The sequence below is a fragment of the Pseudonaja textilis genome, chromosome 2, assembly GCF_049901715.1.
Source record: "Pseudonaja textilis isolate UNSWEBS1 chromosome 2, rPseTex1.2, whole genome shotgun sequence".
NCBI lineage: Eukaryota > Metazoa > Chordata > Lepidosauria > Squamata > Elapidae > Pseudonaja > Pseudonaja textilis.
The window spans coordinates 64,073,910-64,100,311 of NC_141991.1; the positions used below are offsets into that span (position 1 = coordinate 64,073,910).

General features: G+C 36.4%; 1 protein-coding gene across 1 annotated transcript in view; it reads left to right on the forward strand.

Moving 5' to 3' along the window:
- USP4 (ubiquitin specific peptidase 4) overlaps positions 1–26,402 on the forward strand; it is a 46,505-nt gene that overhangs the window by 17,387 nt on the left and 2,716 nt on the right. The window contains exons 10-21 of the mRNA XM_026725776.2: positions 4,569–4,727; positions 6,389–6,613; positions 9,227–9,310; positions 10,250–10,344; positions 18,516–18,707; positions 19,832–19,920; positions 20,127–20,336; positions 20,425–20,495; positions 22,263–22,378; positions 23,840–23,989; positions 25,218–25,321; positions 26,030–26,118. Of these exons, the coding sequence (XP_026581561.2) occupies positions 4,569–4,727; positions 6,389–6,613; positions 9,227–9,310; positions 10,250–10,344; positions 18,516–18,707; positions 19,832–19,920; positions 20,127–20,336; positions 20,425–20,495; positions 22,263–22,378; positions 23,840–23,989; positions 25,218–25,321; positions 26,030–26,118 (1,584 nt within the window). The remainder of the gene's footprint in view (positions 1–4,568; positions 4,728–6,388; positions 6,614–9,226; positions 9,311–10,249; positions 10,345–18,515; positions 18,708–19,831; positions 19,921–20,126; positions 20,337–20,424; positions 20,496–22,262; positions 22,379–23,839; positions 23,990–25,217; positions 25,322–26,029; positions 26,119–26,402) is intronic.

Genomic DNA, 26,402 nt, shown 5'->3' on the forward strand with positions numbered 1-26,402 from the left:
GAGTGCTATGGAATGTAGAGGGAATGCTGCAGTACTATGTGAGTGCAGGCATGTGGGGGAAGAGGTGTTGCAGCTCTGCATGAGTATGGGTGGGCATAGAAAGGGGCACTGTGGTGAGATCTTTTACTCTGGAGCAGGCTCCTTGGGGGAAAAAGTGACAGGAGCAATTTGCAACCTTCCTTGCTGGCTTCCCCATTGACTTTGCCTATAGAAAGAAGGGAATATCGCAAATGGTGATCATGTAACTACAGGACACTGCAACAATCATAAGTATAAGCCAGTTACCAAGTGTCTGGATTGTGATCATGTTACCATTGGTAGATAACCAGAACTTCAAGGACTGACTATAAATGCTACTCATGCAGTACAAACCTTCACTGAGTGACTATTCATTAACAGAGGACTACCTATTATGGAACTTGAAAATATTAAGAAAGATGTCATGCATTTCATATCTTTGTAGGATGATTTGTGATAACTTTTACTAGTTCAGTTTATGCTTAAAATCCAAAGATGAAAGTTATCAGGATTGTATTTCTTGAATTGTTGTGGGAAATGATAAATGCAATATTTTATTGATTCAAACATCTAACAAATATAATAGACATATAAGTACCCTAACCCTATGCAGAGATGATAAAAATTTGGGAAGGGAAGCTACAATAAAACCAGCAAGAAAAATCAGCAAAAATCAGCATTAAAATACCAAAGCAAATCATATAAGCTGCTAAAATTACAATTGCTAAAATATAATTTGAGACAAATCTCCCCAGTGGATTCAGTTCCCATTTAAAAAATTCAATAAGAACATTGCATGAGTCTTGCTACAATTTTTCACTTCTATAATGTTTTATTTGGCTATGCCTCATGGCATCAGGATAATTATTTTTTGTGTCTATGTAATGATATATTGGAATAACTTTTGAAGGCGGGTAGAAGAGATGTTGCTAGGAAACGGTCACATAAGAGAGAGCATAGATCACAGCTGCAGAGTAGTCAGAGAAGGAGGCTTAGAAAGAACCCTTCCTAACTTCAGACAATAAGGGTGATTGATGCCAGCTGTACCAGATAGACCAGAAAGGGAACGTGACCAGGGAAACTAATTCTTTTTTACTATAAAGCAATATCTTATTTGAGTATTCAAAAAATTCACAGAATCTTGCAAATCTCAGAATCTAGCAAATCTGAAAGTACAGTTCTTCCGCTATCACCTTTACAGACTGAGAACTATGCAGCTGCAAATTATGCTGTCTCTTATCTGAATATTCTCTGGACAGCATCTCTCTCCCAGCTCCCAAGGTTATTCCCACATACTATTACAACATATTTCTTCGGGACGTATGACTATTTCTAGTGGAACAGACCAAATTCCTAGGTGTAAAACTTCAAAAGGCAAATTGGGATATCTTTAGATCAAATGTGCAAGCTATGTTTGAGTTTATGGTGACAGACTGATCCAGAAGAATTTTCTGTACACTCATATAACATATTGCTTCTGCACCGAGATAGGCTATGTATCAAGAGTAGGCTACCAGGAAAAACAAACTTTGGCTACAAAATTAACTATGTTGAATGTGCAAAAGTGTCTCTGGAATGCAAAGCTGCATTACGTGAACATTCACTTCCTTGGAAAACCATTCTGTATATATTGATAATATCTGACCCCAGTGCCAGCAGATGACTTTACCCAATGGTTTCATGTAGATATTGAAAAAGGATCTAGAACTTGATTGTTCCTCTTCCGCTAACACCAACTGGAACTGGCCTCAGAGACAGGAGACCCACAAAATGGTGTCACTTCCTCTCATCTTCTTCAGCCAGTCTAGTTGCATATTGTGATGGTTGGGATTTGATGTTATCAAAAGCCACTGAGATCAAAGAGCACCACGATGGGTGCACCACTCCCATGCCACCTCTTCCAAAGGTCTTCAGTGAGTGCACAGTGAAACATGGATGCTGAATATTAGTCTAAAGCCCAACTGAAATAGATCCAGACAATCAGTTTCCTTCTGGGTTCTGTGCAACTGCAGTCCTGTCACCTTAACTACCTTCTCTAAAAAGACAAAGCTGGAGAAGGCAATTGTCCAAAATTATAGTATCGAAGATTTCTTGAGCAGTGTGCACTTCAAGACTGGAAGCATATCCCCTCCTTTAGAAAAACCAGCACCAGTGCATAGACTCAACTACAATCCATCTCTCGGAGGCATTCATAATCAAGGATGTTCCTGGCAAATACGTGGGCAAATATACAATCCAAAGACCTAGTCCACATCTTCAGGAATCACAGGTTCAAACAGATAACCCTCAAGGCTGCCCTAGGCATCTCAGTGGACTTGCCCATTTGGATTCCAATTCCAAGTAGATTTGAGTGACTTTATCCACCAGATAATTATAATATTCTTCAGAGCAGCTCTGCAGATAGTCCTGTGGATTAATTTAGTTTATCTGGGGAATAAATTTTTTTCAGATCCTCTCAAAGTTAGACTCTGACTGGGCAATTAATTTATAAATTAATCCATATTTGATTGGGACAAGTCTATTATGATGGATTTAAGTTTTGCACTGTAATCTTAAAACATCCACATAGGGAATGCAGTATCTGAACCAATATTTGTGGTGAATGGTATCGCTGAGACAAGTGTGGTTATTCTGCCCTTCTTTGATAAATGACTTGCTTTTAGTTCTTCTATCAGATGCAGAAATAAGTTCATACCTGGTGTTAAAAATAGGAAAATGAATATAGCTTTGAGAAAATTAATCTTTAATTAAATAAGAAGAATGGGGCGGTTCATGAGAATGGGGTTTTTCATTGGATAAGACAATAAGCATGAAAGCATGATCTGCAAAGAAGTTCTCAGAAAATAAATCTGAACTTTTATAAAGAACAGACCATATTCATAGTTTAAGTTTCGACATGTATATTTACTTCAAAAGTTATTTGAAAGTGTTGTATCCTACAGGTGATTAATAGATACAATCCTTCTCTGAGCTGATTACAAAATATCTCAAATAATACTTGGGAGGGCTAATCAGAAAACACTTTGGGAATTCTAGGGTCTTTAAAAATCTGCAGCTGAATATGCTGTCTAATATCTACATATACTTCAAAGTCATTGAAGACTGAATGTCATTCTAGACTGAATGTCATTCTAGATGATGGTTTTGAGGTTAATTTATGATAAATCACCACCCCTTACAATATTATGTAATAATTAATAGGAAATAGCCTATTGAGAATGAAAGTGTTTAGTTGAGGTTTATGCAGTCGGCTGAAATGTAGTTGGGGCATAATATGCAATTTTTAAAAAATATAGCTATAAAAAGCAATGTATTTGTAATTCATGTAGGATGAAAAAATCTTGTTGGGTGCTGTTAAATTGGTAGTGCAGCTTTCTTATCAAAAGGTGGCACCTCTGCTCAAATGAGAATACCTCAAATTGTGGATATGAGGGACAAGAAAAGATGTTTTCCTCATATAGAATATAAAACTTGAAGCTATTTATACATATCTGAACATAGGAGTCAATTCTATTCTGATGATAGGAGTAAATATTTGGGAAATATTTTTATTTTCCAACCCTAAAGAGTATAAGAACTTCTGTTTGTCAGCATGATTTTCAATTATTCAAATTAATGGCAATATTGTTAGTTTTTGAAAGGATTAGTGATGTCCAAATTGAAATAGTACTGAAAGAATGGGATGTAACACAAGACCTGGTGAATGAAATTTGTTCAAAGATGCAGCTGAGGAGTGATTTATTGTGAGTGAGTTATTGCAATACAGTAAGTGGCAGTTACTTAAAGAAGCCCCACTGTTTTCCTTGTCCACAAATTAGCTATCCTGTCCCATGGAAATACTGTATGAGTTTGAGTTAAGGAAGCAACAACATGTAACTAAATTTTATATGTTGCCATGTCCTTACTATTTCCTTAACTGAAATGTTTATTTTCTTGGGACTGCATGGTTACTGTGTGAGTTGAGGAAAAGATGCAGCTTTCCTGCTAATTTCATGAATAGTAAACAACATCTTTGGGAGCAACAGTAGAGCTTCTACTAGCTTTGCTTCATTATTCCCAAGAATAATAGCCTGAAAAAAAGATAGCATGCCTTGATTTATATGTTGTTAGCAGAATCAAGGAAAATTTCCCTGACAGTTTATGGCAAAAAAGACCTTTAAAAAAGTCATTTGTTAAAGCTATTTTACAGGATAAGGAGAAACTGGTTATTTGTTGACGGTTCTAATATAACTATGAACTAGAGCATAGCTACATTGAATTCTGTAGAACTGAGGGCACTATTATTGTTTTCTTTTACTTCATGGAGCTTAAAACATGGAGTGCATTTGTGATTTAGTCGTCTTCTTCTTCTTCTTCTTCTTCTTCTTCTTATTATTATTATTATTATTATAATTTTTAAAACTGTGGTGTGATTGTGATGTGGTGTTTGGGGCACTGTGCTGGAGTAGCTTTCAGATTTCATTGTATTCGTGGAATGCAATGACAATAAAGTTATTCTATTCTATAAACAATATCCTAATTGTTTTCCTTTTTTCCATTTTAAATTCTAGACTCAGGTTGGCCGTTTTGCTCCTCAGTTTTCAGGATACCAACAACAAGATTCTCAGGAGCTTCTGGCCTTTCTTTTGGATGGCTTACATGAGGATTTAAACAGAGTAAAGAAGAAACCGTATTTGGAGTTGAAGGATGCTAATGGGAGACCTGATTCGGTACATTCTAAAAAAAAATCTTTTATAATTCAATATAGTGTTGAATTTGTAATTCATTTGTGTTGTAGAAGGAGAAAAGGAAGAACAACCTTTTTTACTTATCTTACTGAGAAGCATCTGTTTTCCTTTATAATACAAGCAGTAACCACTTTTTTGATACCTTATTCCATCCAGTTTTCCATTTACTAAACCTGAATAATTAGAGCTGATTTGATTACATTTTTTCTATATACAGTACATTGATTAGTATTAAGTGCATGAGATAGGCTTTATCCCAAGTTTAGAAATACCTCTCTCTTCTCTGACAAAAGAAATGTTAAGCACAGTTTTTTAAAATCAGATTTCTAAAGTTAGGAAAATTGGAATTGTTTAAGCCCTGCTTAAAATGTATTATACTGAATTGTTATGGGGTCACTGGCTTTACAAATTTGATAAATTAAACTGAACAGCCCTGTGACCTGTTGAGTCACCCTTTGAGAGAAAATAGTGCAGAATGAGTGGAATGAATATTAAATTAAATGACCATATTGACCACCAGTGCTGAACAATCCTGTGATCATCTAAGGAAAGTCTATATCATATTTTTTTTTTTAAATTAAGTGGCAAAAAAGTATGACATTTACATATCTAAACAGATCAATAAAATGATCACAAACAAGCAAAAAAGCAGTGGGAACAGAGCTTCCAACTTCCTGCTGGCTTCCTCACTCACTTTGCTTGCTTGATGTCAGGGAGTGGGAAATCAATCATGTAACTCGGGACCCTGCAATGGCCACAACTTTGTTAATAAAACTAGTCTAAAACTGGAAATTTCAATTCCAGAGGAGTAATCAATCCTAGATGTTTTACACATTCTTTAATTTGGGTGATATTAGATATTCTTGACTCAAAAATTGCGGTATAATACACCATTTGAGCTAACTTCAGAATATAAATGATAAATATGATGAGAGTTTTACTTGTATGTAAATTGTAAGCTATTATTTGATCCTGACTTGAACAAAATATTTTTGCTCAGAATTACCTGATCTGTGATACAATGACAGACTTAACTTAAAATAGTATTTAAGACTTGTCATAGCCTTTGTGTATAATACTAATCCACAGTTATAGCTGACATAGTGTTTTTTCTAATATCTTGATTTGTTTTATTTCTTAAGGATTGCATTTGAGAAATTAAATACAGATGTTGATTTTATTTTTGTTTTAATTTGTGTTTTTCCATTGTAATGAAAACTTCAACAATAAAAACGAAAAAAGTATATACAGAATAGCAATAAAATAGAGAACTGATGCGGCCAAAAGGTCACTGAAACAGAAATATGTCTTATCTTATGAAGGGAAGTAATGAAAAAAGAAGCTAATTAAACCTTTCCTGTAAAGAATTCTAAAGCCCTTATGAAAGATGATTTGCTAAATTCTCACCAATGGTCTATGGTAGCACATGGCAAAGATGGTCTAAGAGTATGTAATTTTTCAGATAACCTAGTCCTTAATCACACACAGCTGTTTGATTCTTCTAACATCTATCTTAGGTTATATTACTTTGAGGTATATATATTTCAGTAACATTCCTGTAGAAGAAATCTGTTTCAACGATTTTACTGAACTGACTAGGTTTAATATTTGCTGTTTCACTGCAATCTGTTTTTCTTATATAGGTGGTTGCAAAAGAAGCCTGGGAGAACCATCGATTGCGTAATGACTCTATAATTGTAGATATTTTTCATGGACTCTTCAAATCCACATTGGTCTGCCCCAAATGTTCCAAAATCTCAGTAACTTTTGATCCATTTTGCTATTTAACACTCCCTTTGCCCTTGAAGAAAGATCGATCCATGGAGGTGTTCTTGGTGTTTGCAGATCCACAGCGGAAACCTATGCAAGTAAGTAGAAATAGTGGTACTATAATCTGCCTCAGGACACTTCTTAGATCACCAAAATAATTCTAAATCCAATCAAGGGAACTTGTCAAACATGGGAAAATCAGAAATCCACTTCAGTTCAAATGAATTAAAGTTGTTAAATTATTGCAAGCTTATGCAATAAGCTTATAATTGGGTGGGATTCTACCGGTTTGGACTGGTTCTATAGAAACGGTTGTTATGATTCTGTGCAGTTCGGAGAACCAGCAAATCATGCCCCTGGCTGGCCCCGTCCCTCTGCCCTCCCGTCCCCGCCCAGTCAGTCCTTATCGTGCATGCCCAACATTGCTGACTGCATTTTCCCCCGCCCAGTCACTCTTTAAGGTATTTCTTTTTTTCCCCCTCCCAATGATCAGCTGTGCCAGGATCCCCCTTGCTGTGTTATTGCTTTTCCCAGGAGGCTTCCCTGAGGCCCAGGAAGCAAAAAGGGGCGCAGGGGGGGCGGGGGGAGCTGCTCCCCCCTGCGCTCCATTTTTTTCCTTCCTGGGTGCCAGGGAAGCTTCCTGGGAGCAAAAACGACCACCCCAAAGGAGGCTTCCAGGAGGCCCAGAAATGGAGCATGAGAGGGTGCTGCATGCCCCCCTCCATATCTCTGTTTTTTGCCTTCCTGGGCCTCAGGGAAGCCTTCTGTGAGCAAAAACACCCCCACCAAGAGGCTTCCCTGAGGCCCAGGAGGCAAAACAAAAATAAAAATGGGGGGGAGGGTTTGCTGCCAAAAAAAGCCACACCTACCCCATCACATGGCCATGCCCAGCCAGCCACGCCCACAGAACCAGTTGTTAAAAATTTGAATCCCACCCCTGCTTATAATATACAAGTATACAACATACAAGAATCTGAACTACTAACAGTCAAAGTAAATTGGTGATATTCAGTGGAATTCAAAGTGGGCTGGACTTAGATCTTTTGTGGGTGCAAAGAGGAGGCTGATGACATTCCCTTAGCCTACTCATCTCCTACAAAACTCGCTATTTTTCTTCTTTTTTTTTAATTGGAAAAATGAGAAATCACTTGGGTGATATTGCTTCGCTATCTCTTTTGAAGTAAAATAATGAAAGTTAAATCTGTTGCTTTTTAAAATTTGTTTGTTAAATAAAGCAAATCTGAGCAATTTTATCCATTAGATATCAAGAATAATTCTCACAACCACCCTGCAAGCAATCATCTCAGTCCCTTTTAATTAAATAGGGACTGGGTACCCCTGAACAGGTTTGCCAGGCAGAGAAACAAACACATTTTAGTGTGTTTAGTACATATTTTATTAGAGCCACTAATAAAGTCTCTAACCTCTGTATGATTGGATTAACTTCCATTTTTCCTGCAATGGCATTGCAAGTGTCTCTTCTGCTGGTTTATCCTCCACAAATCCTCTGTAAGGATATAGTGGGATTTGTGCACAGGGAGATCTAAGGCACTCTTCAAAGCGGCAGCTGCTACTTCATTCCAGGCAGCAACCAAGTCTTCGACTGAACCATCTGTCAAAGCCTCAAGAACAACCCCCAGCTAATTCTGTAAACAAAAATTTTAGGTGCCTGGGGCAGGCCTATTGAATAGGTTCAACCTCCCTACTAAAGATATTATGGTAAATTCCAGGGTTAATGGAATGATCCCTCCATGGCAAGGGAAAGGTGGAAATATTTCCCTAACACCAGATCATGTTGCCACTGACACAAAAAAACCACATCTAGCATGTGACAGACACCCACTTATTAATCAGACCTGCAATAAGCTAAATCAAGGTCATGGTGAATATGAATTCCACAGACTGACTCTGAATTTGCCCCTGGGTAGAATAGGTTGAAAATCCCTAGGACCATAAGCCTGAGGAGCTCTACTGTCAGTCCAAAGATGGCATCGAGCATCATCAATCAAACACAGTGGAAGAATCAGTTTGGTCTTCTAAAAGCTTCATTGTTCAGCCTTTAGCACAGAGGATGCATATAACTAGTAATTAAACTACATGGCAAGCCCTTTTCTAGTCATATCAGTAATATGATTTGTTATGGTAATTTATGTACTGATTATCACTGGCATGCAGAATCCACAAATTGGGGTGGGATACAAAAACTAAAAAAATAATTAGCATAATAGTATTCAGATTCAAATAAGAAATCCACAGAGATAAACAAATGGATGTAACAGTGGATTAAAACAATTTGAGCAATTGGCTTCCATAAAAAGTAAGTGAAGCACTTGTTTGATTTCTGTGAACGTTTTTCCAAGATAGCCTTATGTATAGTGCATTGCAATTATATTTTATTAAATAATTAAATCCCTTATGACCAAAATAGATATCTTCCATTTTATGCTTAAATAACAAGAGAGAAAAAAAACATTTGAATATAAGACAGACTAATTAGACTGCTTGAAATGTGAATTTCTTAGGCCTTTTCTTTCTGTAGTAGGGGGTTACAATAAAATGATCTGTTGTAGGACAGATTTTTAGTATATTTTTAATTTTCAAAATTAGATGAAATCAGTAACAAGAAGTATTGGAAATGATTATAGTGAAAATCTTTTTTACCTAGGGTTGTACTTTGCATAGTCAAAATTTAATGTTCTGTTTGCTTCCAGTTCCGAATAGTAGTGCCCATGATGGGTGGTATATCTGATCTGTGTGATGCACTGTCCAAAATTTCTGGGATCCCTGCAGGAAATGTAAGGTTAAAGCATAAACGTTTACCATTTTTTCTTTAAAGAACTTACAAGATGAATTTTTGAAGGTTAATGTTGCACTGTAAATAAATATATATGTATAGAATAAGTATGTTTTTCTGTTGAGAAAAGGCAAGGTAATATGTTTTACTGATTGAAAAAAATTGTTCAGAATTTGTCATCTGTTTTGCTTTTTATTAAGAATTGTTGAATTGTTTAAAAAAATAAAAGCTTCTTAATTAAATATTAATCCAGTCAGAAATCTTTACATTTTATCCTTTAGGGAAGCATGTTTGGACCAGAATTATAATTATCATTTCTCTCTTAATTGGTAGTTGGAGGAAATATAGTACTGAGTAGCTTCTGATGGGCAAAAATAATTTTGCAGAATTTGAACATTATAATTTTTCTGGGAGCAGATCTAGAAATACTAGAATGTAGCTAAGTTAGAACCCTACTGTTGTTAAGCTGACTGCTATCTGCTACAAGTCCATTTCAGTCTGCTTTGCAAACTAAGCTACCCTAATAGATTTTTTTTAAATAAAAAAATAGGTGTTTGAATCTATGAACTGAAATAACTGCAATATTTTGGCAGAATCAGAAAGCACTTTCCTTTTCAGATACTTAGATGCTATTTATCAAACTAATTTTTTTGATATAATGATATGCCATTATATCATTATTTGATACAATAATATCAATAATTGATATTGTTTTTACTTTGCCTCTGATCATCTGTTTTTCTTCATACCCTTACACCTTTTGAAACAGTTAATTACAGTGTTTTTTGATATGTGTTTTGTACAATTTTGATATGAATATATGAATTCTGTTTAATTTGTCATACTGTGAACCACTTTCATAGAAGTATCTCGATACTGGCAAATATTGGACATTTCATCTGGTTTCTAATTAGTGTTCTTCAACTGTTCGCTATTTTAGATGGTGGTGACAGAGGTCTATAATCACAGATTCCAGAAAATTTTCCAAATGGATGAAGGCTTAACTCATATTATGCCAAAGGACAATATATTTGTGTGAGTAATCAAACATTCTAGAAGGAATAGATGCTAGGAAAATTAGCTGTATTATTCTTGACTAGTATACTGATAAAAGAAAAGGTGGCCAGGGACAAGGCTCATACTGATTATTATGGTGATAATATTATCTTATGATTTTTAAAGTTATTGAGCTATATTGACTCTCAATAAACTCGAACAAATATTCAAGTGGTTTTTTTAAATCAGAGAAAAACTGCTGCATTCAGAATTGTAGGAAACTGACAACTGACAAGTAGTTTATACACTATATAAACTATATAGTTTAGATGAAATATTTTGAAACAAAACTAAATAGTTAAAATACTAATGCAAGTTCATGAATCATTTCACACTATATCCCTTTCTATCAATTATCTTTGCGTGGCTGTGCATAGATTTGTAGTCATTTAGTTGTTGCTGAATATGATGTTCAGAGGAATATAAAATTGTAAAAAAGAATTACATTTTGAAACAAAGCATGTGGATATTGCCTTACGTTTACTTTGGAGGAGAATATAGCAGTGAATCCATTGCTGGGGTATAAATTAGTTTGGCATAACATTTTGTATTCATTTCATATAGATACAAATTCAGTCTATAGAATAGTGATCAATTTCATTATGTAAGGGTTAGTTGGAAAAGTTTCTACTTTTAGGCAAGGTTAGTTGTTGCATAAACCATATTATGACTAAACAAACAAATTCTCTTAAGTCTCAAGATACATAAAATAACAGACTGTTTTCCATAAAATCTTTCAGTGTTATTTTTTTATTGTCATGGATATTTTAATCTTCTGATAAAGCAAAGGTTTTTTGGATCTAGTACACCTAAAACCTGCCAGTTGCCTTTTTGAAAATGCATTTTGAACTGTATGAGTTTAGGGAAACAATCCATACAAATATATCAGAATGTGATTTTTCTTAATATCTTTATTGAAGTCCTACAAATGGAAATTATCTTTTAAATTTTAGGCTCTAAGAGAAAATTCAAAACATTTATGTTCTGTTTTTTCTTATTTTGTATATATGTATAAAAATTTACATCTTGTTCTTATACATTTGGATAAATAATTGATTTAGCAATTTTGTCCAATCATACTTTAGAACCCAAGATACATTTTATGCCTCTAAGCATATGTAAACATATAGTTTAGAATCCTGTAATTGTTCTTCTGTATTTCATGAACTTTTTAATTCCTGTCCTCTTAGGTATTTAATCTCTAGTGCTTGTGCACAAACAATAAGTCAAAATTCATTTAAAGTCCCATTCTGGTTTGCCAATCACAAGCCCTATTGCAAGGCTAGTGTAGAAAGTAAGGAAGATGACCTTGACAGATCACTTACCAAAATGGTAAGAGAAAAATATGGTTAAAGTCCCAAACAAGGCAGAAAGTGTGCTTAAGCAGCTCAGTCAGACATCTACCTAATTCAGGTGGGTATGAGAAAGGGAAGAGGCATAGCCCAATCAGACTTGCCAAATTCTGTTTTTATAGCCATTTGTAACAAAAGTATTGTTAGTCTTCTTATAGAGGAGACTCTTGGACTAATTTATCAAGTGGGGCTAACCAGATCCAAGCATAGGAATGGGGTGCACAGTCAATGCAAGGTGGTGAAGATTAACAGGGTGCAGGAGAGGGTGTGGAGCACAGGGCAGCAGGGGCAACTGGGGCTTTGCACAATGGTGCTGGCATGTCTAGCCACAATGTGGGGATTGAGGTGGCATTTCTCATTGATGGCAACGGCACTGGGACCGAAGTAGAGGTTCGATGTCTTCAGCAGTCTCAGACAGCCGCCATCACTCCCAGGCCTCTATTTCAGCCCCAGTACTGCCAGTGGGTACCATTATGGAGGATGGCCCAAAGGCATAGATGGGACGGGAGAGATAGGCAGATGGAGGAGTTTCAGGACTCCCAAAGTTTTAAGTGCTGCTGGGCTGAATGGGGCAACTGATGCTTCCTGGGACATGGCAGCTTTGCATCACACTGCTGCTCTTTAGCCAACTCACAAATGGTCTATGCCAGGCCTCCCCAACATCCCTGCAGCACTCTTGTAGCTGAAACTCTCCCCATTTAATAACTCACAATTCTCAGTTAACAACAGCTGGGCATACTGGGATTGTGATCACTAGGCAATGCAGTCATGTGATGTCTCAGTTTTTGATTTCATCGTATAGCGATGGAAATCCCAGTTCCAATTGTGGCTGTAAGTTTACCTGTACTAATATTGAATTCACAACTAGCAAAACCAGGAGGCAAGCTGTTCCATTGATTAATTGTTCTCACTATCAGAACATTTCTCCTTATTTCTAGGTTGGATCTCTCTTTAACAAGCTTCCACCTATTCCTTCTTGTCCTGTCCTCTGGTGCTTTCAATTCCCTCTTTTCTGTGACAGCCCCTCAAGTACTGGAAGACAGTTATCATGTCTCCCCTCTAATTATTCTTTTCAGAAGGCTAGACACATGTAGCTCCTTCAACAGTTCATCACACATTCATCAATTCCAGACCCTTTATCATCTTTATCTTTTCTACACATTTTCTAGATTCTCAGCATCATTTTTGTATCGTGGCGATCAGAACTATATGCAGTATTCCAAGTCTGGCCTCACTATTTGATAGTAATAAAGATGATCTGCAAATCAGTGTGACAAAATTAATCAACTTGAATTGCTTGTGCTGAATTCCTCCAGGCTAAACTAAGATAGGCATTCAGCACACAGCTGGACACTTATTTTTTTTTCCCTTAGGTTCCATGATGTCCAGCCCCACTAGGCTCCTGCTCCGATGTAAGGCCCCAGCATGTGCCATCATGGTGATGACATAAATCACCAAGGATCCTGCTGGAGCATGGAGCCAGGCTGCAAGGGGTCAGGTAAGTGTCTTGTCAGATTGCATTGCCCAAGCATACAACTTCGTTGTTGTTTTCTTCCTTTCATCTATTATTTGGCATTGGAACCTGAGGCCTAGGAAACTTAATAATACATTTGAGTGCTTTGGATATTTTAGCCTGGATAATGGAGGTATTCAGCACATATGCTTAGAATTGATTACATTTTGTCAAAACGTTTTGCAGGTCATCTTTATTTTATAAAAAACTATAACACTTCAGTGAATGGCATATTTTCTCATGTTATCTACTTTCCCGATTTATTAAGTATTTTAAATATCCAGAAGAATGTGAATAATAGATGATTGAGTAGTTATTGATATTTTAATTTAATATCTGAAACATAAAAGTTATCCTTCTGCTCTTGCGTTTTATCTTTCTAAATAGCCGGCATCTATTTTATGGGGGATGTACAGCTAGGACAGAATATGTTGCTAGGAATGTTGTTTCCTTAACTTACACATCCTGAAGCCGAATTATCCCAGGGAAAATTCTAAAGGCAGTCTTCGCAGAACAATCCTAATTGTGGCCAGCAACTCTGCTGCTAAGCAAAGCAATCTAAGTGGGAAATCAGTGATCATGACTGTGCTTTCTGGCTGGAAAGAGATAAGAGAAGTCTGTACTCCGCTGCCCTTTGGAATGCTCAAGTGCCTGTTTGAGGGGTGGGAACTGCTGGTGCAGTACACATATAGCATACTCACTTGAAATCCCTTTCTCTCCAATCTCTCTGCTGCTGGTGGTGGTGGTGGTGAGCTAACATTTTTTGTAGAACACCTTGTTTGCCTGACCTTTTCCCACTGCCAATGTGATTGCATTATTTTTGATGTGTAAAAGATGAAACAGTTCTCTTGAACTATCTTCCTCTTCAGTTTCTCTGATCCAAGAGGCAGTGGAGGGGGATAGCCCCATGAGCTCTGTGAGGCAGTGTATAGGTCTAAATTCTATTGCTATTGCTATGCTATGAAGAAATGTCAGGCAAATGAGAGAATGCCTAAAGAAATTGTTAGTTTTTTTTCTCACCAACCTTCTCTCACAGAGTGGAGAGATTGGAGAGAAAGAGATAAAAAGATAGTAAGAGAGATTGGAGAAGAGATTTAAAGGGAGTATTGTAGGCTGTTTGCATAGCACATCTATGACTCTTAACCTTGGGCTGCCAGCATGATTACATTGCTTTTAACCATATACTTTATTTTCTTACAATCCCTTTATTTCCAATCTCTCTGCTCTGCAGAGGGGGAAAAAAAAGAAAAATACAGGTCAGGCATGGGACATTGTGTACTGATTATAATGGTTATCATCTGACTCAGAAACACCACAAAGGTGGTAAATATTTTTAAATGGCTGTATAGCTATTTTTTGGGTACTGTTGTAACTTTAAATGGTTGCTGAATGAATGATCAGTAAGGACTACCTGTTCTGTCTTTTATAATTACTGGCTGTATGTATAAAGACAGACAGGCAAACTCTACAAAGTCTTCCATACAAAGTTTCTTTATTGGATTATATTAGGCATCCTCAAGGTAACTCATGGTTATGTCGAGATCCATCTAATGTCCAATTCTTTGCATAGCTGAATTCATAGTGTAAAAAGAAAGTTCTCTTCATCCCATAACGATAGAGAATGGAGGGAACCAGCATGCTGCTGGGTCCAGGCAAGGAAAGGGAACAAAGGGCTTCCCCCAACCCAACCAAGAGTCAATCCAGTGACCAATCAGGATTACAGATGTGACCACATGACATGGACTACATTTACCATGATGCCTTAACTACATTTACCATAATGCATTCCCTTAAGGGGACAGCTCCCAATTCCTAACTATCCCACTTCCCAATTAACTACTGTCTGGACTGCACACTACCTGTACTTTCCTTATCATTAGTTGGAAATGTCATCCTAATCTAATTGAAGCATAATTTCCAATGGGGGAGAAATTCTTTGGCAAATCTCCACAATATCCATATCAATGAATGTGATTTTGTGCAGTGGACAGACAACGACCATTAAAACAATAAAACTACCATTAAAGCAATTAAACAAAGGAAAAGTCAAGATTACAGCAGAATAATAATTATACAGCCATTTTGCAGGCTGTCCACGGGATCCTCAAGACTGTATGAAGAAACAAGTGTTAAGAGCCTTCAAAGCAGAGGTGGTATTCAGCAGATTCTGACTAGTTCTGGAGAACCGGTAGCAGAAATTTTGAGCAGTTCAGAGAACCGACAAATACCACCTCTTGACTGGCCCCACCCCCATCTATTCTCTGCCCTTCCAAGTCCCAGCTGATTGGCTGGGTGTTCTTTTGTTGCCCTTTACAGAAGAAGGGAGCTGGAAAGCAGGTTAGTGGGGTGGGGAGGGAATGAGATTTTGCAGTAACCTTCCCCCAGGAGTGGGAAGGGAATGGAGATTTTACAGCATCCTTCCCATGCCATGCCCACCAAGGCATGCCCACAGAACTGGTAGTAATTTTTTTTGAATCCCACCACTGCTTCAAAGGTTACATCTTCTGGGTCTTCAGGTGAAATTCTGGCTTACGGAACCTGCAATATAATCCTGCTGGATCTGATGGAACAATTAGATATAATCGTGAAGAGGTGTTCCCTCAAATAATCTGGTCAAAACCAGCACCTTGAATTGAATCTGGAAGCAGGCCATCAGTCAGTGTAGTTTGTAGAAGAGAGATACAGTGTGTACCATACTAAGGACACCCATAACTGTGCAGCCACACTTAGCTCTACCTAAAGCTTCTGATGCTCTTCAAGAGCAGTTCCATGTAGAGCATATTATAGTAGTCTACTCAGGAGATGACCACAACTGTGATTAGAGCCTTTTGGTCCAGGGAGGGGCAAAACTGCTGCATAATACATAAGTATACAGGGGCCCTCCTAGCCATGACTGTTCACCTGTTCCTCGAGCAGGAATAGTGATTCTACAAGACCCCCAGATTATGCACCAAGTCTGACTATCCATAAAATGGTAAAGGCCTACATCCAGAAAGCCCCAAATGCAGACACTTAGTCCTCCTTCATTGCAATGCTATCTCACCCTATGGTTACCTCATCTAGCAGTTCAGGTAAATGTAAAATACTGCAGGAATGGAGAGAGAATAAACCCCATGAGCCCCACCTACCAGCCCTGTATAAAGCACAATATTGTGCCATCCACTTTCACTTCATGGAGTCAATCCAGAAGGATACCACGGTCACTGATATTAAAGGCTGCTGAGAGGTCAAGTAGAACAAGAACAGATACGCTACCCTGGAACCGCTCCCACCAAGGATCATCCAAAAGTGCAACCAATGCCGTTTCCATCCCATGCCTGAATCATACAGGAGCCCAGATAATTCACTTCATCCAGGGTTGTAGATTAGGTTCAACTATTGGGTTCATAGTGTTCTTTGAACGTGGTTGTTTCCTTGCAGACATTTCATTTCTGGACTAGATAATATCATCAGTACGTGAAAGAGCGCAGTTAGTTAACTACGCATATAACTTGCCCTTCAGGCATTTTATTTTATTATTATTTTTTAAAAAATTCCTTTATCACTCATCTCACCAATGTAATGACTCTGGGTAGCTTGATTGTTCATAATTCCTTGATTAGGATATTATTTCTACATCAGTTGTTTATATATTGCTTTTTCCTGCTTATCTGTGTTGCCTGTTAGGAAGGCTGCGCTCTTAGCTGTTCCTTAGCCATGAAAGGTTTTAGGGGTGACAATCAACACCTTTTACTGAATTCAGAAGCTACCAGTAAAAAGTGCAGCTCACCTAGTACTAAGGTCACCCATAATTATGTACACTGCTGAATTCTGGACTAGCTGGAGTTTTTGAACGATTTCCATGTACAGAATAGTTCAAATGAGGGTGCACTAAGGAATGAGTGATTATATAGTTGGGGTCCCTGAATTTGTTCAAAGGTCCTCCAGCCAAGGCTGCCACCTGTTCCTCAAGCAAGACTTCAACTGCAGGAGGTTCCCCAAATTACACACCAGTTCTTTCTGGGATGGTACATCCTCATCCATAACTAGAGGTGGAACAGCTAACCATGATTACAGTAGTTAGGTCACCAAGAGTTGAAATAGGTTATATCATTAGAATTATGTGATGCCTTATCCTGAGTGATTTTCAAGATAGCATTTTTCAGAGCTTTATATATATATTAAACAGGAGTCGTGATCTCTAACAGTTAAGCACAGAGTGAAAATACACTAGTATGGTTATATAAATTATTGACATCATCTAATTCTTGAGGGGAAGCAGAACATTTTTTAAATATTTTTTTGAAAATACAAATAATAACTATTGAAAATCAAAGAGTATGTGTTTTATTCCAAATTGTTCAAGAGAAAATAGTTAGTCTTCATAATATGAACTAAAAAGAAAAGTAAAGTATTGAACAACTTTTAGCTCTTGAAGAAAAAAAAAAATCTCCAGAACAGGAAAAGATCAGTAAGGGTTTGGCAGCAGGTTCAAATGGCAACTATAGGTTGTTTGAGCAGTCATATCTGAATAGAAGTATGAACTGTTATAACTGAACTCAGCCATAGGTAGAATATCAGGCCAGTTGTTTGGTGATAGTTAACATCGCAACCAAGGTATTGCTCTAAAATATTACACGTCGTCGTCTTCTCGATTTCTTAATCCAGCTGCAGATAGTACAGAACAGACAGAGCTTCAATTTAATAGTTGATGTACGATTTTCTGAAAACTGTGTAATAGTGTGCCTGTGTCAGAAGTGATTGGGCAAGCCATGATTTCAGAAAACTTGTTGAATTATTAGACCTGCTGTCTCAGAAGTGGTGAGGGAATGAAATGAACCATTTTAGACAACTGTCTGGTACCACTAAAATGGCATCTAGGTTCTTGGATGGGCTAGTCCAAATGCAATTATTTGATCCCTCAAAAAAAGAGGAATATATTTGATTAGCAACAATGCATTCCTTTTTTCTAGAGGGAGCAAGTTCTTAGTTCTTTCGTTTGAAAAAAAAAGAGGATAAAAATCAATAATTTGAAAAAAGGGAGAGTAGTAGTAAGTCAAAGAGGATCAGAAGGAACATCATCTGTTCATAATAGATTCTGCCTAGCTATGTTCTGTTCTGTTATGTATTAGTATATCAAATAAAGAGCAACATATCACCTCTGAATAACTCTGTGTTGAATTATTCCTACAGTTAAGAAATATTCTTCTGACTTTCAGTTGGAATCTGCTTCATATGAATTAAATATATGTTCTTCCACCTGAAATGATAGTGAACAGCTTTTGATCTTCTCTCTCTTCTTGCAGATACGAAGTTTGCAAACCAACTGAAGGTAGTGCTGAATATGTCACACTCTCAGTTTACTTCAGAGAAAAGAAAGCAAGACAATCCAGTGCTACCCCAGGGACAGTTCTTTATGGCCAACCGCTGCTCATTGCTGTACCCAAACACAAACTCACAATAGAGTATTTGTACAACGTTATATTGGAACGAATTGGGTAAGTATAGTTCCCATCTTGACATACTATTCGTATGGTTATAAACATTCATTCAAGTATTCTGCATTACAGGTGGTCCTCAACTTATGACAGTGCACTTAACAACTATGCAAAGTTACAATGGATTTGAAAAAAGACCAACCTCAAATGATCACATTTCATGTGCTGGGCATCTGGCTCACATTTATAATCGGTTGCAGCATCCTGTGGTCACATCATGTTTTGTGACACTTTTTGCCATTTTCTTGCAAAAAAAACAACACTCCTTGGTTAAGCTGAATTTGAATTTATGACCATGTGATTCATTTAATGACTGCTGTAAAAACAATTGTAGAATTGAGTCTGTTGACTTGACTTTTGACTGCAACAAATTATAACCAAAATTTCAGGGTCTATCTACTACTTTTAGTATCTTAACTGAAGAGTAATGCTGTGGTGTGTTCTCACAAACATAACACATCTTCCTCTGGTAAACGTCCAACTTTTCTTTTTTAAAGGGAAACTTTATAGATTCCAAACTCTAAAACAACAGCAGCCTACTTGGATGAAAGGTAGTAAGTTATTGAAGCAGCCAAGCTTCTAGAATGTCAGTAGCAATGCAGACATTCAGTGGTCATAATCTGTATATTATGTTTATGCTTCATTCACATGGATAACAGTCACTATCCTCCATGAAGTCCTTTCTAGTGTTTTAAGTAGAATTATTTCTATACTGCACACTGCCTATTTAATAGTTAAAAGAAGTGAAAAAAGTTCTTTCTTTTGAAAAAACATATTCTATATAATGACTCATTCTTCGTATTTCTCAATGCACCTTAGATACTTTTGTATTAATATAGCTTCCCAATTTTCAGAACGGATTTAAGTGTTGTTATTTCAATTTTAATATGAGTTATTGTAAAGTTATAATATACACCTGCTGTTATATTATGTTTTACTGTGCTTACAGTTCTAATCCTTCCATTTTTTCTTTAAAGCAATATTGACCTAAGAATATTTAATATTAATATATTTAAATACCGGTGATCAGAATGAGTAATAAGCAGTCATTTCTATCAGTTTTGGAAGTAATTATTTTTATTGATTTGGCTGATTTTCTAATAATGGACCAACTTATTTTTTAGACGCTATGTAAAAATTAATTTAAAAGAAGAATATTCTGACGTGCCTCTGGACAGTGACACTTGCAATGGCTTCACCAATATATCTGAAGGTAAATTATTCAAAGATGGTTATTAAAAGCTAAATATGTGTTTACATGTTTTTTTTGTAAATCACAAACTTAACTCTGGCTGATTATATGAAACTATGTCAAATTTAGTCTGAACTCTCTCCAATATCAGTTGCTTCTCAGTTTAGAAGGGAAGTTGCAAATCTGAAATACAGTAGGTAACACGCTTCACAATATATTTATTCTAGGTAATGTTGAAGAGATGGAGCATCAGGATAGTGAAGAAAACAAACAAAAAATACCCGATGCAGGTGCTTCTCAGTCTGAAGAGAGGGATGAGCAGGTTGAAAGGAAGCAGCGCCAGAAAAAGCAGCTTTTCAGTTTCAGTTTTGTGAATTCTTACGGGACATCAGAAATAAGCTGCCTTACCACAGAAGGGAAGGTCCTCAAACTGAGTTGTATGTATCTTTTTAAAATGTCACTATAGGCACTTTTCATTTGTGGTAACTTTATGAGCTGCTATAGATTTTTTTTTTCTTTTTCCAGCCTATGCAACTGTTGCTATTGATTGGGATTCTGACACCCGGAAGCTACTTTTTGATGAACATGAAGCTCAGGTGATTAATGTTTTTGTCTCCCTTTTAAAGGGCAAAACTAGATGGACTTCTTAATCCCTGTTATAAAAAGCTAGGCAAGATAATGTTGTTTCTTCTGATTTGATATTTTTCTTAAAAGGCTCTGTAAATAAATATGACCATAAAATATTACTTTTGCAGAATAATAGGCTTATTGAGAATGGCCTCATGCATCTGATCATGTTTTATTGAGTACTTTATGCTTAGTAAACATTTTGTAACTGGATAGTTTTTTTCAAAATATTTATTTTGCCATTGTGATTGAGATTGCTCTTTTTTTAAAGCAAGCATTGAAAGTCTCTGTCTGAGCACAGTCAGTATGGTAATTTTCTTGCAATCCTAAATTATCATATGTGTTTTATTAATGTTTTTGCTTTTCCTTCTCTGACCAGGTAACATATATTTATATGCCTTTTTGATTCCTATAAACTTTGTTGTACTGATTAAAAATTGGAATCTTGCAATGCAAATGCCTGTTCATGGTTACTAATCAAAATTATTTTAAGTGAGAAGTGAAGATTTAAATATAGTAGGGCTCAACTTATGATTGTTTATCAATTCAAAGATATGATAGCCTTGAGAAAGGTGCCTTACAATCTGCTCTTGAAGTTTGTTTATTTATTAAATTTATATGCCATCCATCTCACTCTACAATGTGACTCTAGGCTAACAAAGATAACAACTGTCACATCACCCCGATGGTCACATGATCACAATCCAGGTGCTTAGCAACCAGCTTGCATTTATGATGGCTTCAGTGTCTTGCCATCATCTGATTGTGACCTGGGACCTATCCAGCCATCTTCTGATTAGCATATACGGCTTCCCCAATATTTTTTTGCCTAACTATGGTGATCCACTTAACCAGTGGCCCCCAACCTTTTTTGTGCCACAAAGTGGCCCGGTACCAGCATCACAAAATGATCCGCGGCCCGGTACCGGCATCAGCATGCATGACAAGGCAAGGCGAGCTGAGCAACCGGCCAGCCAGCCGTCCCCCGCTTCTCCCCACCACCTTCAACTCCTCCTTTGTACCTTTGTCGATGGGATTCGCTTTGTGATGACTTCGGGACGGTCTCTCGGCTCGCCTTGCCTTGGGTGCTGAAAGAATCCTCGTGCCTTAGTTTCGTTCGAAGCCCCCCCCTTCGAACGAAACTAAGGCGCGAGGATTCCTTCAGGACCCAAATGCCACTTTCCAACCGGAAAAGCTCACCTGGAAGCACTTTCTCGTCAAACAAGATGGCGGTGCCCAGCAATTGGTACCAGTGAAAAGGTGGCTAAGTGAGACGGACAGTAAGACACAGTCAATAAGTGAACCATGTGACTAAGAGAGGGATGCTGCAGAGATAGTTGGTTGCCACCATCTCATTTAGATAAATTTCTTTCATATAGCAAGACCAGTGTTACTCTCTGGCATGTGTTATTGTCAGGAACAGAAATTTGGGCTTAAGTGTGTGCATTGATTGGATTTTTCTTCACCACCAGTTATTTGTTATATTAATGAATGGTTGCTATCTTGAGGCAGTTGCTAAATGAGAACTGCCTGTATGCATTTACATTGTTGTCATTGTCACTACAACATACCATGGTGCAGTAGCTTTGTGTATGTGAAGTGGAGGGAAGCCAGCACAAGCTAAAGGGGGAAGGGAAGAAAGCAAGCTCATCACTGTAATGTGTATCCCTTAACTACTTTTTTTTAAAAGAAATGTCTGTGTTTTTCTCCATTTTAATATACATTTGTGTTTCTAGGCATTTGAAAAACACAACAGTATGTTTCAGTCACAAAAAAACAAAACTTCTGTAGCCCTTAGAGAATGTATAGAACTCTTTACAACTATGGAGACGCTTGGGGAACATGATCCCTGGTATGTTTTTGCTACTGACTATTCTTTGCATTTCATAGTTTGTGCTTAAATTTTTGTTTTTGTTTTTGTTTTTTTGTGTTTTTTTTGTTTTTGCATTTGCTGTTGCTGCTATTATTGATATACCATTCTTCCATACAAGTGGAGCTCCCTAATTCAGAAAGCAGACAACCATGTGACCGCTCTTCATTTTTTAATAGATAAGTGAAAGCAGCCATATCTACATGCCTGTGAGAATTCCTGTGTCGGCACTGCAAAAATAAAACAGTTGATCATGTATATTAAGATTATCTTTCATTAGTGTGGCAGGACAGTAGGGTTTCTTCATCCATCTGATAATGAAGCTATGAAGTGATCCCTATTCCCCTTCTAATTTCTGGTAGATCTAGCAGACCTACTTTCTTAGATAAATCTCTGCCATTACTATCTACTTGGTAGATCAAGGATCCCCAATCGTTTTAAAATACATTTGGAATTGGTCCCTACTCTTTAGCTTCTTAAAATCCTTTCTATTAACTTTTTATTCTGGGAAGAATAGCATATCTTCAAAAAAAACGACTCAGCTATGGCCACTTCATTTTTTTAAAGAATGTCTCTGGGATATATATTAAATAAAATAAAAATGCAGCAAGAAAACTGCATGGCACCACAGCTACGCATTTGTGACATCATATTTGAGACATATTCCAAACATGTATTAAGAAGCACTTGTTCTAGACAGCTTTACAGGACAAGACAGTGCAATCTCCACTGATGACTAACAAAAAATATAATGTAATATAAAAGCTTTCATCATAAAATATTTGTTTAAAGGTTCAGCAAACCATGATAAAATCAGTAATAGCAAAAGTATAGACTAGATAAGATTAATTATTAAAAACAAGCCAATATATTAATTTTGAGAAAGAAGTCCTTATTACTTTTTTCTGATAAATGTAGATTCTGATGCTATTTTCAGTTTAAATAAGACTAATTTGGGGTATTTTGGGAACTAATGAGAGGACAAGCACTAGTCAGAATGAAGATTAATTAGTATTCCTTTTCCCCTTAAAAATGATTTTTGAAAATGCAGTGAATAGTGGTATATCTTATGCATTTTTCTTTGTTCAAAGTATTCTGCATTCTCACAGCAGTACGGGATCCTTTATCCACAGATTATTCTTTCTGTAGTATTCCTTGAAATGATTAGGCAACTATGCAACATATAGAATCCTGAACTTTTTGTACATTTTAAAAATAAAGTCCAGTCCTAAGCAATAGGTTTTCTTCCTATAAGGTATAGAGAAAAACTGTGGATTAAAATCTGATCCCAAAAGATTTATCTGGTTTACTTGAGATTGTAATATCTTTCCAGAACTATAGAAGTGTAAGTCCCATTAAACAAGTATTAATTCCCTTCCAATAAAGTGAATTAATATCTGGAACAAACAGTTTTGTTTTTAATTTCTATTTGATTTATTTCAGGTATTGTCCTAATTGCAAGAAACATCAGCAAGCCACTAAGAAATTTGATCTTTGGTCATTGCCACGCATTTTGGTAGTGCATTTAAAACGCTTTTCATACAATCGATATTGGAGGGATAAACTTGATACGGTAGTTGACTTCCCTATCAGGTAACATTTTCATAAATATTAGTATATTGGTATGGGCACACCTGATATCTTTATGAATACATGATCCAAATAACCATGTCACAACTTAAATAACTATAGCACCCTGTTGCTGATTTTGATGCCAGCATCTTCCTGAGTGTTTTGTTCCTCTACTCTGGGGTTTTGTGTAGCTCTGCCTTCTGTTCCTTTTAGCTACTTTGGTTTGGATTTTGAGACCTGTGGTAATTTTGTTTTTCATTACTATGAGGTTGGCAACTCAGTAGTCCAACAGTTTAATTACCTGAATCTCATGATTAGTGTCCACATATTCTTGTAGTAAAGATTTTTAACCTGAGCACATCTTGGCGGTATTTTGGAACCACATCTAAATTTATATTTTATTTGACAAAACGTTACTTTCATCTACATCATATTATTCTCTGGTAGTTGAGTAATTTATGCCTTTGGAATATAATTTAACAAATTAAATAAACAAAATGTTTTTCCTAACATGCTCACAGTAACTTAAATGACAAATTAAATGTTTCTCTTGGTCAATATTCTTGAAAACAGAAATTGATTTTCTTTCTCTGTATCAGGTTAATTATACATATTTTTTTAAAATTTGATAACACATACAGTCATGTCTGTGGTCACATTATGATCCCATGTAATGTTGAGGAACTGTAACTCAAATGTGCCCTTGTCAGTATACGTCCTCTATATCCATATTTTTGTAGAAAAGTACTTGGAAAGATTAATACTAGATGTAAGAGCATTTCTTTGAATCTCACTGAGAATTTGCTTCCTCTCAACCTTGACTTTACTTGGAAGAATCATATTTGCACACAATGTCTATATGTCTTTTGTCTGTGACTATTTGTAACAATACAGCATAAGTTCTTAGTATAAATATCTCTTTCCCAGCCCTGTTAAAAAGATTCCAGTGACTACTCCAGAGAGCCTGCCATTGTTGTTCATGTGTTTGTAGCAAAAAAAAAAAAGTACATTTACAGAGATTACCATAAAATGATGATTATATTGAAATGTTTCTTTAGAAAGACAGTAGTGTCTGTGGAATTCTTCAGGAACATTGTGGGTAATTTGCAATATTGTGACTCTTGCTCGTAATAGCAATTGAATAACAGGGTGGATACTTTTAAAACCAGTTTTGGAAATAGATAGTCTTTTTTGTAAGGTGTTAGCATGTCTTTTTGCCACAACGTTGATCTTTGTGACTTATTTATAGGGATTTGAACATGTCTGAGTTCGTTTGTGATCCAGCAGCAAGCCCATACGTATATGACTTAATTGCTGTTTCCAATCATTATGGAGGCTTGGGTGTAGGGCACTGTGAGTAACTCTTGCTTTCCCCCCTATATCTGCAAATATTCAAAATGTGTCTCCTCAGCAATATCCAAGTAAGGATTTTTGAAACTTAATATAACCCATTGCAAGCTTCTGTGTTTGGTTCATTGAGACCTGTCCTGCAGAACTAATAGAAGTGATGTGACAAGAACACTGAACTGTCAACTCTGTAGACAAGAAAAAAATTCCAACTTCAGTTAAAATGCTCTAGTGAATGTCTGTTAAATAGATAATTATTTTTGTTGTTTGGTATCATAATCTTTCCCTTTTCTGAAGCTACTGTTTCTTATATATCTTCAATAAAAAGATTGATATGACTCTTCAGATATTTAAATAATGCTTTTAATGACACTGATGAGAGTCCCATGAAAAAAACATCCAGTACATCTAGGCAGTTTGCAGGTTGCTACTGAATGTGATTAAATTTTATTGTATTAATTAAGCATATAATGATTGTGTAATATTTTTAAAAATCAAAGTGTAAAGCTTCCCCTTCCCTCACCAGTGATTCTTTAAAGTGCTGGTTGGATTTTCTTATATAATTATTTATTCATGGTTGCCAACTATCATAAAAGGGAAGAAATTCCTTTATTCTTTTTTATGGTGTTAGAGACTTATCTGTGCTTGCAAAATTCAAACTGTATTTTTAAAGCATGTCATTATATTTTTTCCTTGCATTTGTTTTCCTGGCAGATACTGCATATGCCAAGAATAAAATAAATGGAAAATGGTACTACTTTGATGATAGCAATGTATCTCCAGCTTCTGAAGAACAAATAGTGGTAAATATTTCAAATAAATCAGACCTTTTCCTGATAACTTCTAAAATTTAACAAATGCAGCAAGTTAAAATGGCACTACAGATTATTTTCTACAGAAAACAGAATCTACCTAAAACCCATTAGGAACATGGGGTTAGCTGCAATTCCTCAGACTAATCTCTCACCCTGTGCACTGATTAAGTGATAGGATGCATGGCCCCATTATTTTTGTGATTGTGACATGCCCCTTCTCGCTTCTTCAGGTGGTCAGGGGATCTTTATGAGCTGGATCTGGGGGTGGTCAG